The 19,992-nt window shown below is 47.5% G+C and overlaps 1 protein-coding gene across 5 annotated transcripts in view; it reads right to left on the reverse strand.

Annotated features, from left to right (window-relative positions):
• Rab3-gef (Rab3 GDP-GTP exchange factor) overlaps window positions 1-19,992 on the reverse strand; it is a 74,794-nt gene that overhangs the window by 6,527 nt on the left and 48,275 nt on the right. For all 5 annotated transcript variants that reach the window (XM_077704032.1, XM_077704033.1, XM_077704030.1 and 2 more), the window contains 8 exons: window positions 17,207-17,411; window positions 16,144-16,264; window positions 10,745-10,961; window positions 10,639-10,665; window positions 10,425-10,535; window positions 9,887-10,051; window positions 8,699-8,771; window positions 6,423-6,529 (listed from right to left, as the gene is read on the reverse strand). In XM_077704032.1, the coding sequence (XP_077560158.1) occupies window positions 6,423-6,529; window positions 8,699-8,771; window positions 9,887-10,051; window positions 10,425-10,535; window positions 10,639-10,665; window positions 10,745-10,961; window positions 16,144-16,264; window positions 17,207-17,411 (1,026 nt within the window). The remainder of the gene's footprint in view (window positions 1-6,422; window positions 6,530-8,698; window positions 8,772-9,886; window positions 10,052-10,424; window positions 10,536-10,638; window positions 10,666-10,744; window positions 10,962-16,143; window positions 16,265-17,206; window positions 17,412-19,992) is intronic.

Consider the following 19,992-nt stretch of genomic DNA (forward strand, 5'->3'; position numbering starts at 1 on the left):
TCAGGTGCCAGACAGACTATGTTAATTTTTTATATTTACTATGCACGAATTGCCACTAATTAGAGCACCTGGTGGGAGGAAAGTAACCCTTGCAATGACCTGCGTGCCTAGGCTATCCTGAGGACTTTGCTAGCCAAGAGTTGTGCCAATGGCATTGTAGGTGGTGTGGCAATGAATTGCACTGCAACCGGCCGTTATTTTGAGAAGCTCAAGCTTTCGGGAAAGCAAAAGCACTGCGCTTGAGACCGACTGTACGCGTGTGGTCTTTTACACAAGCTATTGCCAGAAAAACAGCACAATTTATGACTACAACCTTTAAACCAAGGTCAACCAAGGTTTCGAAAAGGCCCTAGCTGATGGCACAAACACACGCTATCAAAAACGGCGCATGCCTTTCACGAGTAGATGTCACACGTCTTTAGACAAATTCTCGCAACAGCTTAATTTGCCATCAATATTGTTCGAGAGCAAAACCGAGCACATAAATTATCCCTTGACATAAGTACATACACACAGCCCGAGTGCGACAAATTGTTCCCTCGCTTTACGTGTGTCGGTAAAAGTTGTAGGGCCACTCACTCTAAAACCTCAGCCATAACTGTTTCAAAACACACGTGACGCGCGACACTGGAGGATCTCGTCGGATTCCACAATGGCTGACGGCGTAATCTAGCCAACAGTGCAAAGTGGGGCCAGGGGAACCGAGAGTGCGACGACACAACAGTGCGTGCAGACCACATGCCAAGAGACCTACTGGTACACTGCTGCCAGGGCGGTTGATGCAGCCTGGGGGGATAAAGCAAGCAGCAAGCACTGAAACAGGCAAGGCTCAACGAAAAGAGAGAGAGATAGAAGGAGAGAAGGAGAGCGAAGCGGCAGGCGTGAGTGCAGCAGGCCTCTCGTCCACCGACAGCCGACGTCTGCACGGGCAATCGAGGCCGGTGCAAGCAGACACGGCTCGTCGGGAGTTGGGGAACAACACCGTCGGAGCAGAGAAGAAAAAGAAGAAGACGTGAAGGAAATGAAAGAAAAGAAGGGAGAAGAAGAAAAAAGGGAGGGTGACACCCACAAACCGAAAGCAGCAGCAAAAGAAGAAACTTTTGGAGATGGTCAAGTCAAGTCAAATCATGTGGAGTTGCTCCAGTTCTACGGGAAACCAAGCAATATAGAGATAGATGTACACGAAGACGGCGTCATGCTCTCTAAGTCCGGGTCAGAAAAAAGAGAGAGAGAGAGAGAGAAAGAGGTGGGTGTGCGTGTACGTTTCAAGTGTCGAGTTGCTGCCCGAGGTTGTAGCAATAAGCGTCTCTTCTCTTAGATTTGCTCCAACCTCGAGGCAACCGACACTGGCGAGCCTGAGGAGACAGCATGATACGCCCATTGCCTGCACTGCACGTGGCAGCAGCGTGACGTGCAACAACTACTGTGCTGTGGGCTACAGGTGCAGCAATGATGCCAGGCTGTCGCTAAACCGGGACAGAGTACGTAACGGTACAGTGGTGGTGGTGGTGGTGGTCGCGGCAATGCTGCACGGAGCGTGCCAACGCCTCGGCTCGCGAGCACGCCGGAAGCGTGACAGTTAGGCTGCTTGTGGAGAAGTGAGCGAAATGCGTTCTAGGCACAACCTACATCTGCCACTAGGCCTCTGTCTACATGTGCTATAACTGGCAGTGATCAGCATAGCGAGAAGGCAAAAAAAAAAAAAAAAGAGTAGTCTGTACCTCAAAGTCCTTTTTCCCGTGGGAGTAGTGGACAACAGACACACAGCGGACATAGAAGAGCGAACCCCCGGGGCGGCGTTAGTTAGAGAGGGAAGAAGGGGAGAGGGGGAGGGGGAAGACGTATGCAGGAGTGAAAGACTGTACGCTGTACAAACACGGAACCGATGGTAACTTTGGAGAGAAACGACAGGTGAGAAGGCAGCCGTAAAACACTGCGCAGGCTGCCACTATGCATGTCTACGTCTCAACTGAAATGGGTCTTTTTAGAGCTGCAGAAGTGAAGTTTCTGTTAGCTTTTTTTTTTCTGTGACACATTTTTACGATCTCCATTCCTAGATGTATTATGGGGGAAAACCGTACTTAAAGGTCTTCGAAATAAAGCCTGCCTGTTTTTCAAGTCCTTTCTTGCCCGTAATGGCCTACCGTAGAGACTATATTGGTGGGAGAGGTGTTGGAGGTTGAGAAAAAAAGAAAGAAAGGTAAAAAAAAAATGTTTGCTGCGCAAAGTTTTGAGCCATACGACAAATAATAGCTTTACGAACAAAGAGCAACAGCACAACACGCAAAAAAAGAGAAAAAAAGAAAAAGGAAACAAGGTTGGCTCGAAGGCAAAGTTCAACGCCTGAACTGGCAGTGGGGCTCAGACAAAACAAAAAATAAATATAAACGCGCCAAAGGATGGGTACAAGTAGAAACACCGAGTTGAGTCTGGTACAAGAACTTAGGCTTAAACAAAAATGATCTCCGTTTGCTTTGTAGATAGGGTTCGAGAAGTCTGTCAGACGAAGAAGAAAAAAAGGCAAAATATGAAAGGGAGGCAAGAAAGAAGTCAGGCATGTTGACAAAAGCGCGCTAAAAGACAATAGTAGGACCATCTCAAAAGTCCCTTCGCTTGCTCCTTTCTTTTCGACTGTACGAAAAGATATCTTTTTGTGGGGTGGGCAAAACATGTAGGTATATACGTGTAGAGAGAGATATATATCTATATATATAGAGAGAGATTTGGGCAGAAAAAGAGAGAGGCACATATATATGTATATACCAAAAAAATATGGATATATATACAGATATATATGTAGGATCAAGAGAGAATAATAAAAAAAGGCAGGGAAAAGTGTTTCGAAAAGTGCATGCACAGACCTCATTCCAAGATTCATGTCTCTAGAGAGGAGGGCAAAAAAGAGAATAGTCCTCGGAAGCAAGAAGCTGCGGCACGTATTACGGGATTCCTCCTACTTTTTTTTTCTCAGTTCACCCCCCCCTTTTTTTAACACGGCGGCAAACGCAAGGTGTTAGCACGTTTAGAAAAAAAAGAAGAAAATTGAAGAGAGGAACACCGACGCAAGGGTGCCCAAAAAACGTGTTCAGACAAAATCGAGTACACAACAAGCGGTCTTCCTTAGAAAATATTAAAGTAAAAGTTTAATAAATGAGAGCCACCTTCAGAGCAGTAGTGTTGGTGCCATCTTAACAAAAATTGGAAAAAAAAAAAAAAAAAAAGAGAGAAAAAAGACAAGGCATGTCTTCAGAAACAAAGGGCAGCTCAAAACTGGCACTCTGTGTTTGCTAACTTTAGCGTCCCTGGGAGGCCGATTGCAGAGAAGCTACAGTTATCGAAACAGGGGTTGTTGGGGGGTGTGGGGAGGAAAATAAAACGAAAATCGAGAGAAAACAGAGGAAGAAGAAGAAGGGGAAAAAAGATGGTTTCCTTGCTCGCTGGGAGCAACGACGGGCCAAAATGCGGTTATGGGAGTTATACAACGGGGGAAGGCGGGGGGGAGGGGGGCGAGTAGCTCTGACATACAGCCTGGGGGAGAAAACCACCTCGAAGGGAGGGGATGGGGGGGCGGCGCAAAGAAAACACTCAACTTAAGACCACTTGGGTGTCAACCACCAAGCATTCAGCTGCATTATGCCAAAAAGGTCAGCAAATAACGGTCAAAGCAAGCAAGAGGAGGAGTTTTGAGAAGGTCCTCTTGACACAACAGACACCACGAAGAAAAACAATCCGAGTGGAAAAAAAAAAAAAAAAAAGAAGTGTCTGCCCTGTCGGGCAAACCTGTTTGCGCCTGGACAACCGTCCCTGCCAATGGGGGCCCGCACTAGACCACATGACGCATTCTTAACTTTTTGTTAACAGCGCAACCAGATTAGGTCCTCTGTGTAAGCAAAGTTGCGCCGCTAACAAACATTGTGGACTGCCAAGCAGTCAGAACGCTCACGCTGTTAGGATAACCCGTTAAGTCCCTCTAATCTTCAATACGTAGAGTGCTCTTAACAGCGTGTTAAATGGGAGGGAAAAAATGCACTTCACTTCCCTCGCATCTCTGCTTTCGCTGAAGTGCCTACAAGTACAGTGGAACCCTGGCCATACGTCCCCCAGTTATGCAATGATCCACTTCTAACGACACATGATTGTGGTTCCGGCAAGCTTCTTATAGAAACAATGGATCAAATACCCCGGTTATAACGCGCGAGCATACGCGGTCTGCTTCATATGAAGGCTCGCGCAACTGGAAATGCCCACGGCAGTTGGCAAACCAGTGTCCTTCATGCCTTTCACACTGCTTTCCTCACCCATTCGTTCCGTGTTCCTCTTTGTCTGATGACACTCCACCTCTTCACACTACCTCTACCTGCCGCTGACGACTGGCCTCTGCTGTCAGTGCCTTACACAAAGCTCTTCAAGTTGTGCAGTCGCATACCTCAATTTTTCCGGCCTTTCTTTCTTTCGCTGTTTCACATCTTCAGTCATTTCCCTTCTGCCACCATCTAGCTCACCTTCATTGCCGTACCCCCCCACTTTTTCTATCAGCTTATCTCGTGGACTTCCCCAACAGCACCAGCCAGAGTTTGCTTTCTTTGTTAGTTCGCAATCGGAGAAGAGCGCTTAGATGCATTTTTATTTTTCCCAGCTCACCACAACATCTTGAAAACAAACGCCGCCGCCGCCGCCAAAATAACCGGAGAGGCGGAAAAAAAGTACAGCTACAGCAGCCAGCATCGCTCGCTCTTCCGTCTGCCAGTCCCTGCTTCTGCGCTCGCCAATAACAGGCCTGCTCTTCCGTCCCCCCCATGAGACTTGCTTGCTGCGATGGCATTCACATCTTTTCATATCGTGCCCGCGTGACACATGGGTGGCCGGCTAGCATAGAACAGTATGGGAACGCAAAAAATGTGCGAGTAATTTTGTTTCTCTTTCAGGGACTTTAAATGTTAAGTTAGGGGGCTCGCAAATCCCACGAGGATGCAAGTTCCACTATAAACATGGCAGTTCAGCTGGTAGTCTTTTTCTTAGCTAACACATTGCGTTAGCCCATGTACTAAGGCCGTATAATCAGGGTTCCACTGTACAAGTATAGTAGGTGTAGTAGCGAGTTGATAACGCTTTTCTTAGCACTGATTGCTTATGTAGGCAAAAGATATACTATATGTTTTAAAACTAACGAACACTAGAAAAGATGTTTCGCCCATGATTTGTCTGCTTCATATTTTTTTTTTAATGCTGCGCTAAACATAGGGCTGGTGCTGAATGCCTTAATTTTTTACCCTGAAGGCCACGGATGGAAAACATCCCAATCTCGCTGACAGCCAGTGAAATTTAGAGTTGGCATGCCATGAGCCAATAACAAGTGCATGTCCAGAACAATTAAGTATGTTAATGCTCCTATTAATTTTTTGGCTCATGAATGTAGCTGGTCGCACCTGATTTTTCCCACTTCGCTAGAGATTAGAGGTTAGTGATATTAGCATGCCTTGCTGGGTTTCATTTCAGGTTACATTTGTTTCCGATTATCATTACGGTAGTAAAGCTGACATCGTTGCCGTGTATTGGTCAAATACCATGCATGCAATGCTTGGGTCACAATTTGAATTCCTGCTACAATTCGTTCAGCTTCTTTCTAAGTGTGATTCCTTCCCTTACCTTGCCTCAGAACTCTATAAAATTATAAACGCGACAGCAATGCTTATAAAATAGACATTCAACTCATTTGACCATGAAAGACTTGCATGATAATTCTTGTGGGATTAGACTAGGAATACAAAAAAAGACAAATGAAAACAAATAAAAACACGTCAGTAAGGTAATTAATTGTCCGAGTTAGGTTTTACCATACACGTTGGCTGAAGTTACTGCTTAGAAATTGAGACCCCTCCAATCAGCTCCCTGGTTAAATTGGCAAGTCCTTTGGTCAACTGGTTATGCCAGAATTTAGCAGCAGCAATTAGTGTAGAGCAATCATTGCAAAAGGCAAGATGGTGATTGTAACACATCTAAACATAAAAACGTGTAAACACTACAATATATGTATGTATATATATCCACATATACGTCATCCCAGCAAGCAGTTCAGGAGCACAGAAACTTAGCGACACAGCTGAAACAAAGCATCCTTGTGTTTTGGAGGAACTCCAAAGTGACAAAGATGCAATAGCCCCATACCAGAGAAAGAAGCTCTGTGCCTTGCAAGCACAATACACATGATGCCCTGGGCTTCCACCAATAATTGTAACGTCTTTAAGAGAAGCTGGATATGGCTCGCGCTCCTGTGTTCCTGAAGCTGCAGTTACTTGAATGCCATCAATGCCATCGAATGTTATAGAAGAAGCCAAGGACACAGAGAACAACAACAACAAAAAAAAGCAATGAGGAGTTGCAAAACGGCCGGGCGGCAGGGAGTGCAGTAGACAGCAGCTCACCTTGCTATTGGCAAAGAGCAAGCCCACGCCTTCCATGCATACTTGTAGAATACCGCCCTCACGCGTAGTCATGTCCAGCACTGGAAACTCCCCACCGAGTTCCGTGCCTGCAAGCGTTCCGGGAACAAGTATGACAGCAACGTCATGTGCGGGACAACGCAACCAACATCTGCGTCTGCAGTCAACCGCATCTGCCGAGTCTACCACAAATAGGTTGCAATGATCGCCACCAACACTGCCTGCAGAACGTTGCCTGTAGCGTCGGCCGAAAATGGCTAAACCGCCCCTTTCCCTTTGCTCTCTCCTGCCCTTTCCTGCGGTCTAGCCTTTGGATGTGCTTCCATCTGGGGCAGCCTCCCCCACTTGGCAATGCTGTTTTGTGGAAACTGCAAGGCCCAATAACATTAATAAGAGGGTGCTCCCACACGTTAAGCTCAAGTGGTCATGTAAGGCGGAATGCCCACTTCCTTGCACTGCACCATGGATAGGCGGCTGAACTAGGTGTTTGTACTATTCTTATTGGCAAGCTGGTGACGTGACAGGCAATATTATTACATGCAGCAATGTCCCAGTAATACTGTGTCTCAATTTGCATCCCTCAATACACATCAATGCACATCTAAATACACATCCCTCAATACACTTCCTCACTTGTCATTGCCGATTTCTGAAAAGCAACACCCCCACCCCTACATAGCCCCCCTCCCCCAAAAGGAGCTGCAGTGCAGGCACTGCACGAAACCAACTCCTTCACATCGCACTCGGTTGCCCTTAGAGAAGATAAGCAAGCCAGTTTACATGCTTAAAATACTGTGTTGTTACACTGGCATGTAATTTTGAGAAAAAAGATTAGGTTTACAAGGATGGCCATTGTATCCTTTCGAGCTAGAGTAAAATCTCGATGATACGATTCTGGGTGATACGAGTTTCGGGATGATACAAATTTCTGATAAGCTCCGGCGAAATTCCATTGTTTGCAATGGGAATAATTTCGGCTCTTACGAATGGACCTGCGCGGCCTGGCGGATGATACGAACGAGCCAGCGAGGCGCCCGATTGCCCAGCGAGCAAGCGACGGTGATGTACGGCTTCTCTTTCCTCTCTTTGTCGCTCTTTTTCCAGGAACGGCCAGGCTGTTGTTTTCTGCTCGGAAAATGTGCCGCGCACTCCACAAGCACACTGGAGCAGCCGCTCGCGCAAAACCACCCTCACGCTGCGCGGGGCGCGGCCAGCCGCAGCAACATGACGGCGGCTTCAGTTGCGAAGTGGTGCGGAGCGCTCGAGCGACCGCTTGTAACCGCTCTTTAAAATGCCGCTCAAAGCACGCACGAAGTTTCTTGTGCAGTAAATAACCTAATAATGTGGGCGCAAACGGTGCTATAAATCATCATCCGCACCGCTAGTGAAAGCGCCCATGAAATATCTGCCGGGGTGCTAAGCCTAAACATCTCCGGCAAAGCCAGCCGGCTGTATCGAGCGCTTCGAAACTGCCGCCATGAGGCGCACACCTTCCCATTGGCTCAAGTCATCAGGCTTCTCCCACTGCCATGCGCGTCGCGCGTCAATTTCTGACCGAGGCATAGGCGGCTGTGGGCGCGGAATCGCCGACGCGGGCGTGAAAATATCGCGCGCGCAACGCCGACGCGCACGAATCGCTTGCAAAAATGCTCCTGTAGTGAGCTTGGGCACCGCGAGTGAGGAGACGAAAATCCAGAAAGGACCGCTCGGCGACATGGAGGTTTTAAAAAAGCAGAAAAACGTCACCAATTTCTTCACGCGAAAGTAAGAAAAGAAATAAACGAAAACTTAGTGCTCAATTTTTTGGTCTGTGTTGGTTCATACGAATTTTGGATGATGCAAATATATTTCGCGGTCCCGAGAGATTCGTTCATTGAGATTTTACTGAATATGACTACGCAACCGTGGACGCACGAGGCATTTGAGAGACGGGTTTCCTCTCTGTCAATTCCCCACTTGCATAGTTGCCTCAATCACCGACGTTCACTGAACATCCGCAGTCTTTCTCTGTGTTTCCTACAAGCGTGAAGGTGGAATACATCAAAGAGCACTCCTACAGTCCAAGAGAGGACAGGAAATTGTTGACATGCTTACTAGCTGTACTTCCAGCATAGTAGGTATATACAAGCGTTATCCAACGTCTTAAGATTGGCTACTTGTATACGGGACATCATGTGACAGACTGGCCTTCCCAGACGCATGCATCTACGCTACCTGAAGCACAAAAGTGGCAACGACGACACAAACTCGCTCCTTACCGGACTTGAGCACATTTCCCTGGGCAGCTGCCCTCTCCATTGCTTCTTTGATACAGTAGTACATGTCCTTACACTGGAAAGACACACGAGTCGAGATGCAGCCACAGTGCCAAGAGCAAACAACGATTCAAAATGAAGCAAGAACATTGGCAAAGCACATCAAGTACCCACAAGAAAAAGCAGCAACACATGGCCTGACAGCATGTTTTAATTGAGCAACTTCCCTCACATTTTGTGCAGCTATGATAGTGTGTGACATCAACTCCTAATACGCTTAGCATTTGTTATGCGAGGTAAGTATTTCCATTTTTTTTTTCTGTTTCAGTTTCAATTTTGCAGTTTCCTTGTACACAGCGGGAGCAAAAACCAGTGAAAAAATTGTTAAGTTGCACATCTGAAGGCTTAAATTGTTATCTACAGTTATCTACAATTGCTTGTGCACCAGTGCACTGTGCGATAAGCTTGAAGGTCAAACATGTGGGAAAGGATCTAATGCGCATCACACCTGCTTGCAGGAGAGGTGATTACCAGGCAGCTGCATTTTAGCACATGACAGCGAGGTAGGAGCAATACCGTAAACTTCTGCTATTGTATGCATTTTTACGGTGGGAAATAGAAGTGCGTTTATTATGCAAGGGTTAAAAAAGCTCAAAAGATTTTCAAGCTAACACAAGGGGTCTGTTCATTTTGCGAGTAAGCAGCAGGGTATTTTCCAAGCATCCGCCTGTAGAGTTGAGGCAGATGCAAGTGCGAATACGGCAGCAGATTTACACCGCCCATTCCACATGTGGTACTATGGAAAGTGGCACTAGAGAGAAGTGGCATTACAGCGAAACTGATACTATATAAAACGGGCATGTCTGGCAAGGTACAGTCGGCCAAATCTTCAACTAGTGTGCGCGAGCTGCAAATTTTCAGTCTTATGACGCTCTTAGGAAGGAAACGATGGGCCTGTTGAAGGAGACGATGGGCCTAGCAGCCGATGGGCCTGTTTGCAACTTGACTTCCGACCTGTTTGGAACTCGACCTGTTCGCAACCTGGCTTCCGCCATACGCCGCTGACGCATGAAAAGTCGCCGCTCCCGAACACTAGTTGAAAGATTTGGCCAACCGTACACCGTGCCTGACAACGGCACGGAGACCACACAGGGCAATGGCACGGAGGCGAGGCGAGGCGGGCGTGCCCACCTTCTTGGTGTAGTACTTGTGTAGCTGCGTCTGGCCCGAGCTCCGCCTCCAGAGACAAAGAACCTTGTTTTTGGGGCAGTACGACATGTTCACCAGCCTCTCGTACCACCAGCGCTCAATCACCACCCCGTTGGCACCGCGGAGCACCAGCCCGTCGTCACGCACCTACAACCCGGGGGGGGGGGAGAACAGAGGGACTGTCATGGCCGCCTCTTTCTCTTGAGGACGCCAATGGGCAAGCAGCACCACTAACAGCGGTGCGTGTTGCCTGTCCGTATCTTTAAACACCCGGTAAGAACGACTTGAGCCCTACCATTGTGCTTGCTAGGTCCATTCCGTGCACTCCTCATGTTAACAAAGCGTTCATAGAGTCACTACGTCAAACGTTTTAAAATGAGGCTTGCAGAGGAGCTGCCAATAGTGGTGATGGTTTTCTCAACAGCCATCAGTATCCCTTGGCCTTAACAATGGGTTTTTCTGTTAGCAGCCTTACGAGGACCCTGGCATTGCAGCAGAAGACGCACCAAGTCTGACTCACCTCGAGGAATCGGACCTCCTCGTCGTCAGTGTTGGTAGTGGTGTGAACAGTGAAACACTGCGACTGCATCTGTCGACTGCCCAGGGGCCTGAGGTCGATTTCGTTGCCGTACTGCGCGAGAGAAGCGGGGGAGGTGTCAGACTGGGACCACCAAACCACATACTGGAGAGAGAGAGAGAGAGAGAGAGCCACAGAGCAAACTCAACACGCCCACCTTCCTGATCCGAGTGCCATCCCTGTCCTGTAAAAGGAGAAAGAAGAGAGTGTACTCAGACTGGCGCCCCTACACAGACGGCCCGCAGCGGACATGCCCCACGCACCACGTAGTCGAGCGAGTCGAGGAGCGAGTTGAGCTCGGCGCTGTAGACAAGGCTGATGTGGCACTTGCCCAGCAGGCGGCGGGCGCGCCTGCGGACCTCGTCCAGGGGAACCTCCATCATCAGCATGAAGGCGATCAGGTTGGACAGCAGCGTCGACAGCAGCCGGTCCTCGTCATGCTCCAAGCGCTTCTTCTCGGGGCTCGACAGGGACCGGTACCTGCACCGGGGGAAGGGGGGACGCGGCAAGAGAGCGGTAGCTTAATAACTGGAAACAGAGTTCGGTTGTGATGTTCGAAACAAATTAAGCCAAGTCAAAATAAAAAGGTAGGTTGAGTACACACAGCTTAACTCTTTCGGGACCGCTCCATAGGCCATCGATCACATATGATCGATGGTTTCGCGAGCCTGCAGAATACAAATTTTCGCTCGATGGAACACCTAGCGACATCTAGGAGATAGTTTGAAGACTGGAGTTTTCTCTTTTGTGAAGTTCCTTTTTTTATCGCCAGGCGGCAGCGCATCAGATATTTTATTCTGACGGGCAGTGGTTTCAAATGTAAACAAACATGGCGTCATACTCTCGCGAGCGCGATAAGAAATCCGCCTTGTTTTGTTTCGCATATCTTCGCCTTCTACTGTGGATTTTAATGATGAGAGTGGCTGTGAAGAGTCGGAATGCGGCTTTAGAGATCGGATTTCAGCTCGAGTGAGGATTCAGGCGTCGATCAGCCTGGAACATCAAATCGCGCTCAAAGGTGGGTGTTGGTTTCGGTTTCAATTGGCTCTGGAGTAGGTATGTGCGCTCGAAATATGTTCTGGCTGATTTATATTTATTCGCTAGGGTGTTAACTACCTATGGTAATGATCTCCTGCCACCAGCGCAGAAACAATCAAGTTTTCGCCGAGATGAGAGCCCGGCGTGTACCTGGGTGACGACGTAGCCATGGCCCTAGTGCCAAAGAGATCACACACAAAACCCAAAACCAGTTACACCTAGCCGCATCAAACTTTCGCAATGAAGAAACAAAGCATTGTGTTAGATTTTGTATATCCTGAAATAATTTTATTCTTTTTTAATATTTTCATATTTACGTTTTTTTAATCTTTTTCTGTATTTTTTTTACGAAGTTCTTACTTTCAGATTTTTTCATGGTTCTATCGTCAGTGTTGAAGTAAAACTTGGTATTGTATGTCAAAGAACATATAATTAGCTGCATTTTGGTATATGCTAAGGCAGGATGGTGCCTTTGCTTTATGTAATAAAAAATTTGTACCGAGACCTCCCTTTTTCATCACTTTTTCCGGCGGTCCCGAAAGAGTTAAACCCCAAGCCATTAAATGCGAAAGCATTCATTGGCGAGGTAAAGTACCCACAAATGTTGCAGGAGACAGCACGAAATTGCTAAAATTGAGAGGAGTACCAGCCGCAGCTACCGTATTTACTCAAATCTAACGTGCACCTTTTTTCCGGAAAAATAGGTCCCAAAATCACACGTGTGTTACAATCGAGTACGACTCAAAACTGCGGTGCCGTATCACCATCGACATTTCAAGATGGCTGCTTGACTACTGAACGCGTAGCCAGCGATTCGTAGATGACGCATGTTTGCCTTTGTTGTCTGCATAGTCTTTTTTTGCGTTCCTCTGTTCTTTCCTCCATGGAATTTCCCATTGCGAAGACACGGTGCGGAAAGCGATGAAAATCGGGCCGCGTCACATGCGTTCAGTGTTCCGGACACTTGCGTGCGGGACTGGTGCAGACAGAAAGAGAAAATTTTCGCAAGCAAGGTGACACGGAAAGGGTTCAGCAGACCAAACAGGGGGTGATATCCCCAAATAGAAGACCCGCTGGCGGATTACGTGCAACAGCAGTGAGTGGCTCAGAGGCCCGTAACGACAGAGCTGCCGGGGCAGCGAAGGTGCTGCCCCGGACGATCGTCGTGGTGACTGTCTTGCCGGCAATAACCGGCACACTGCATTTCGTGCCACCTTTGGAATAAACCTTGCTTGTTCCAAGTAAGAAAATGTTGCATTTTTGTATTAAATAATGAAAGTCAAGTGCACGCCACAATCGAGGGTGCGTTAGATTCGAGTAAATATGGTACTTTTGTCCAAGCCATTTTGCATCTTTTCACCACTTTTTAGGTACCGTACTTACACGATTGTATGTTGACCCTTTTTTTTCAAATTTGACAATCCAATGTTGGGGGGTCGACTCAGAATCGAAATCGAACCGTCTACCGGTCCGCTAGTAACGGCAAGAGAAATGAGAAATCGGGGGTGCTACGAGGTGGGGACAGCTTTGCACCCTTGTTCCCATGGTTATGGTCTAAAGTGTGAACTGCACAGGGCAATTTCTGCTCGCAAAAATGTGCCGCGCTGACGCTGCCACAAATACTACCCGCATGCTGCGCGCTACGCGATCGGCGGCAGCAACATGGCGGCGTCACCAGCCGCGAAGAGGTGCGCGTAGCTCCAGCGACCACTTCTAACTGCTCTTTAAGATATCACTGAAGGCACAAACGAAGACGTTTGTGCAGGAAAGGAGCTGATAATGCGGTCGAAAACGACACTATAAAGCATCATCTGCACCGCTAGGGAAAGCGCCAATCAAATATTCGCCACCGTGGTAAGCCTAAACATCTCCGGCGGCTGTCCCGAGCGCTTTCAAACTGCCGCCATGAAGAGTGTGCCTCCCGGGCAAGTCCTTAGGCTCCTCCCACTGCTGCGCTCGTCACGCATCATACCGAGGGAGAACTTAACGCTTAAAAGCAGTAGAAACAAAAGTCGCCCGCGCAACGCTGGCGCATACGAATCGCGCGCAAAAACGCGTCAAGAAGTGTTTTATTCGTCTCTGATAAACAAACTGAGTACTAGCGAATCCCTTGATTCAATGCGCTGTGCTAACGTAGCCCAAATCATATCACATTGTTCAGTACACTTCTGAACCCGATGTTGGGAGGTTAGTAGCTCAAAAGTAAATCGCGCGCGCGGCCGCTTCTCTCAGCCGCCATGTTGTTTGTTTTGGTATCGCGCAGCGGTGGCCGCTGCCGGTTGCTTTGGTGGTTGTCATCTCGCAGCGAATGTGTTCTTCCCGCTCAACCCACAGCGCATGGTTATTCCGGGTGCTTTCTTTTTAAATGCAGAGCATTTCTTTAACTCACGATGTCACCCGTTCTAGTTGTCCATCGTCGTCCGCACCCCTCCCCCTACACTATATAAAAAAAAATAATACTTACCGGCGCCTGGTTTCGATCCCACGACCCTGCGGGCGGAACGCAAGGTACATGGTGTTCTACCCACTGCACCACTAAGCCGACAAAGAATGGAGGGCTACGAACGCGCCTTATATCCTTGACTCATTCAAACTACGTCAAGAAGCTGCTGATACAACGCATTCACTACCTGTGGGCAGAACGCGAGGTACATGGTGCTCTTCCCACTGTGCCACAATAATCATACCCACCTGCTAATAAATGATGTCATACCCACCTGCTAATAAATGATGTCACGTGACCACGTAATTACGTCTCCTCATTTAATTACAATACAACAACCAACAGCAACAAGTGCAACAACATTAACGTAACGCAAACTACTTAACGTCGTGCGCCCCCGGAAATGCTCTGCATTTGATCGTGCCCCTCGCGAGGGGGATGTTTAGTTTCCTGCCGCAGCAAGAACCAGGCGGCCTCCTGCGCAGTTTGTGGCGCATACCCACTTGGGGAATTGGCCAGGATCGTTTCACTTACTACATGCCGGTTACGGCAGGGTTTGACTCGAATTTAGCTGGCCACACCTCGAACGAAAGACACTCTAAGAGCATTCGGGAGAAGGACTGGAGCTTGATATCACGTGGGTGTGTAGGTAGTGGAGTGAAAGGTTGTGCAGCATTTACACGCAGACTTCCGTGTCCTTTCAAGCGTATAATACACAGGCATCGCGTCGCAGTTCCAGTTTACTACAACGCAAATCTCAATTTCTTTTAGCATCTACCGTGCATACCGCGAGCGCACGGCCCTTGTGGGAGCATCAATCATTGATGGTAGAGCCCCTGTGTGGGTTGACGGAAGCGCTTCTCTTTGTGATACGATTTTCTAGGCGGCGCTCGCTTTTTTTTTTTTTTGAGATGCAATTTTGGGGGGGTCGACCTACATTCGAGTCGACTTACAATCGTGGTAATACGGTATACCTTGCAGTTGTGTGCATTTGCCCCTTCCCCCCGCCCCCTTCCCCCCCTTTGCTTTGTCCTCATTCTAGTACAGTGGACTCCCGTTAAACGAAACCTCTAGGGACCGGGAAAATATGTTCCATTTATCAGGAGTTTCGTTTAGAGAAAGAGAGTAGTTTCAGCATCGTACAATCCTCTTCACGCCGCTTGGGGATGGCAGACTTCGTCGCAAGTGCCGTTTTTGTGAAGCAACCACTTTCTAAGTCGTTGATTACCTCCATCTTTCTGGACAACGCAAGCGCATTGTACGGTCATTTCTGCGCTGTCATCATACGCTGGCTTCGATACGTGATGTCGCATACGACACCACACAAAGTCAGAAACCGCCGCACAAGGTCAGAGACACAGCAACAAAGTCAGAGAAAATCAGAAACCGCCGGAGACGAAATGGGAAAATATCCTACACAGCAACAAAGTCAGAGAAAATCAGAAACCGCCAGAGACGAAATGGGAAAATATCCGGGACGAGAGGACTCTTTCCTCCATGCGAGAGGAGGGGAACAGTGATGCGTACCGCGATTGTGCTGTGCTTGCCCAAATAATTGCGGTTTTGAGTCTGTTTTCGGTTCCGTTTACGTGGTGGTCGGGATATTCGAGTTCCGATTAAAAATTTTTTTTTTTACATTGCCTTAATACAAAACCAACCAATTGCCGATCGTTTGTTCCGTTTAAACAGTGGTTCCGTTTAACCGATTTCCATTTATCGAGATTCCACTGTACTACCGTTTCTCTGTAAGGGCCAGCTGTGCGAATTGCACTTTGTTTGTACTCCTCATCACAATCTTTGTCAGACACATTGTCCCACTTTTCAACAGACTTCTAGTGCTGCCAAAATCTTCCTTTAGGGACCACCTCAATGAAAAACTCACCTCATCACAGTCTCGCCTACTTCCCCTATTGTACTCTTTGTCGCAATTTGCTTTCATCACTGACCTCCACATGAAACCGTTTGCGGACTCCTTATCATGCAATGACCCCACCAAATAAAATGTGTGTGAAGAGTATGTAGGCACTGATGCGAACTTGCAGTCCTTGCACAACATAGACGGGAAGGATTGCTGGGAAAATGTTCACTACAAATTTCTGGCTCAAACTTTCCGTTTTTCCTTAATCCACGAAATCTGCGGCTGACATCCCGGTGGCGGGAAGAAGTGGCTTGAGTGGGCACCTTTCCATCAGGATCCCTGGCTGCTGGTCCATTCCAATGAGGTCCCTCTCTTGTGCAACACCATCGAAAAAGGTGTCCTCCCAGAATTGAGGCTCGCCCCAAATGCTGGCTCGCTCTTTTCCTGTACGCGAAAGAGAGCACGCACCACCGTCATACACTTCTCTCCCCAAAATGGGCAAGACAGAGAACACGTAAGGGTGACCCTATACGCCTGCCTAACTGGACGGCCATAGGCATGACTTTTCCGTTGTTTAAAAAATTTAAACAGCACAGTAAACCCTCGTTATGAGGCCTTCGGGACCCGAAACTGCTTTCCTCCGTTCAAAGGGAGATGATTAGCTCTTTATCACAGCAATGGGGACTGTGAAGCACTTTGAATAGAGCTATTTCTTTATAACAATAGTTTGCTGCACTTTTATGCATCTTCTGCAAACAGCAACCTAAAAGGTGCCCCGCCACACTGGCTTCTAAAAATAATGTGTGGAAGTATAACTAAATGAGCGATTGCTTCGTAAAAATGCAAGTCCCACAAGTGTAGTGTAGAGCTTTGTGTGACCCGTGCCAAAAGTGACCTAATGCATACCGTTCTTCTCCAGCTTCATAAAATAACGCGTAGAAGCATAATACATTGAGTAACTGCTTCAACGAAAAGCAGAAAGTGCGGTGAACTGAACCGAGAACTCATTATCAATGTCGTACTAGCACCGTGAAATGCAACCAGAGTTATTTCACCTAGTGTACATTACTCTCCTGACTGTTCCGTGTCCCCGTTGATAAAGCGGCTCTTGGAAAAAAACAATGTCTGTCTTTCATACTTGCTAAATCTTGTTTCAATTGTGGCCTAGCTATTAGAAATACAGCACCCAGGAACCTCAATACACTACAGGCTATGCAAAGAAGGGGATAAAAGCGAAATAAAAACAAGCCATAGTGCAGGATAGCTCATCATAACAAAGGCACAAACTATACAGCTCAAACAGGCTCCGTGCTAGCAAGGTTCTGCTATCACGGAGATTCCGAAACGTGCCTTGCCCCCCCCCCCCCCCCCCCCCAAGAGACTCACCGATGAGCCCCTGGTAGACGTAGGTGCGGCACTGCTGCGGCGGGAAGGTGCGGGTGGGGGTGCTGGGGCTGCCCCCCCCGCCTGGGGGGGCCCCCTGACCACTAGAGGAGTTCCTGCCCCCACCCCCCCCGAAGCCAAAGCCCCCACTTAGGCTGCTCTTGGTGCTCCAGATGCTCGAGGTGCGCATCTGACGGGACATCATGAACTGTGATGGGGAAGAAGAGGACGGGGACGAGGAAGAGGATGGGGCTCACTTTTGGAAAGCAGCTTCGACTGCTCAAGCTGCCCTGAACAAGTAAACCAGCCGAGGATTTACGCAGGTGCCATTAAAGGTATTTTAATCTACGACTACAATGAGTAACACTGCCCGGACAGCTTTGTGAACACTCCATTCATCTTCCTAATGTACCCACTCTGCACACCCAATTTCTTGTAAAAGTGTTTTGGTGTTCCTTTATGGCTTTCAACATCACCTTTTGTGGCCTTTGTTTGGCGCATTTTCCCTTTTCCCGAGCATTCACAGTTTATCCAAGTCTGTTTAGCCATCTTTTTCTTTTTTTGAGCCTTGCCATCTTTAAAGGGGCCATGAAGACAAAATACAGTTTTGTTCAATTTGAAAGAACCAGCCATTGGTAACTCAGTCAGCTTTATTTCAATCATGAAAGACATTTTTTGACTGAAAAAAAAAAAAACCAAAATAAAATAAAAATAAAATCGCAGGAAATATTGAAGCATTTTCTAATTTCCCGCTACAGTGACAGGAGTGACGTGATATGGCCGGCCAGCACTCAAAACATAGCTGTCAGTGTGTTAAATGCACATTACCATTCAAACGATACGATCAAACGGAACTAGAGAGCCCCCTACAATAACCGCCCTGTCATGTTTCTTAGCAGTGACTTTGGTCAGTCGCCGCCAATCGCACAAACAATATTCTGTGACGTCGTAGAGAATTTGCAGGAAAGTGGCTGGTTGTGTGTTTCTTCGCTTTGTTTTTCAATCTTGTATTTGTTGATTTGATCAATTGATTCTGAGGTTTAACGCACCGACGCTACACACGCGACAATGCACACCATAGTGGAAGGCTCCGGATTAATTTTTGACCACCTGGGGATCTTTAACGTGCACCGAAATCTCGAACAAACGGGCGCTTTTCGCCTCTTTTGTATTTGTTGCTATTATTATGCTCTGCACCAATCTGTCATCCCCAACCCCCACCCCCAACACCAGCAAGTGTTCCGGTGTCCACCCCTAGGCGTGACAAATTACTCCTGTTGATGGACTTTCCTTTCCATTATCCTGTCCATAAATCCATTCGTTCATTCATTCATTCATTTGCCACTGCTTCGTATGTTTCCTTACTACTGTATTTCAATTGTTTGTTTAAGTTTGCGAAACAACTGGTATATTAGGACAAAGCGGTCTCTATAATGAACCCAACTTGTATTTTGTTTTCACGGCCCCTTTAATTACCGCTTGAGCATTGAACACGAAGCGTACTGAACTCATAGTGCCGTCATTCATTTTCTACCAACACAAAGCACTGTAACTACTACCTCAGAAAAAGCGTTCCTCAGACCTTTTAAGTTCTTTACTAGGGAAACAGAGAACAAAACAGCAGCCTGCTTGAACTTCCTTTGCTCTGTTATTAGCATAAACACGATGGTCTTTGCACCAGTAGTGTGAAAAACAGCCAATGCACATAGGCAGGAAAGCACTAGAGGCTACGCCCCCTGAGAATGCTTTGGCCACACGTGGTTTTTTTTGTTGCTGCCATGTGCACTATGCATTCATCGCCAGAATGTCACACATAGGACAATTCTCACAGAATGGAGAGACCAGACATATTTTGGCCACCGTGTGTGATTTTTATGTCAAGACGTTCAGGTTCTTTACGCAAAACAAAGAGCAGCTACAGTATATAGCCCACTTATAGCGAATCCGGTTTTAACGCAATCACAGCCATAAAGAACAAGTCTTCGAGCTGCTTTTCATTTCCCAATGTGTTCCGTTATAAGCGGGCTGGACAGTAATGAAAGACACCCGATAGCCACTTCCTCGACGCATCCGCAGCCAAAATGCCACACATACACGTACACCACCACAACAGACTTACAAAGGGAACAAAGCAGACGTTCCCGGCAGTCATTAGGCTAAAGAACAACACCGAATGCAAGGCCTACACACACAAACAAACAAACAAACAAACATGCAAAGTATGCAAGGCAAATCATTGGAAAAAGCACCATTCGTGTACTACAGCCAACTGTTTGATAGGAGAACACACCACTACCACTACACTACAACCACACAGCCACTACGCAGCAGCACAAGGCGACAGACTGGCTTGTTTCTCTTTGTTTTGTTTTTGTTTTCTCTCTTTAGTACCACCACAAATGTGCTTCGTATCTAGGATGCACACTCCTGCAGCTTTTGCAATGTTACTTCGGCTGTCGGCACTGGTTTTCCAGTTGCTTGGACTGATAATGAAAATGCAGCGTGATGCAGACATGTGCCACAAGTAGCAGCGCAATGATGGCAAACAGGCACCAGTCTTAAATGTCTTGTCCGCATTTCAAAATTATAAAACTGTCCATGTACCACTGCATGCTCCACACCACTGCTGCTTTCAACATATGACAGTAGTACAGACACAGTTGTGTACGCAGACTTTGCATTACCAAAGCTTTGCCACCTCCATTTCTACTGCTAAACATTTCATTCCCCAAAAAAGCCCGCAGTAGTACCACTTCTGGTGCTCTAATAAACACTGAGAAAGCATCTAG

Source organism: Haemaphysalis longicornis, unplaced genomic scaffold (genome assembly GCF_048455015.1).
Source record: "Haemaphysalis longicornis isolate Haplotype H1 unplaced genomic scaffold, Haemaphysalis longicornis Haplotype H1 scaffold_3, whole genome shotgun sequence".
Classification (NCBI taxonomy): domain Eukaryota; kingdom Metazoa; phylum Arthropoda; class Arachnida; order Ixodida; family Ixodidae; genus Haemaphysalis; species Haemaphysalis longicornis.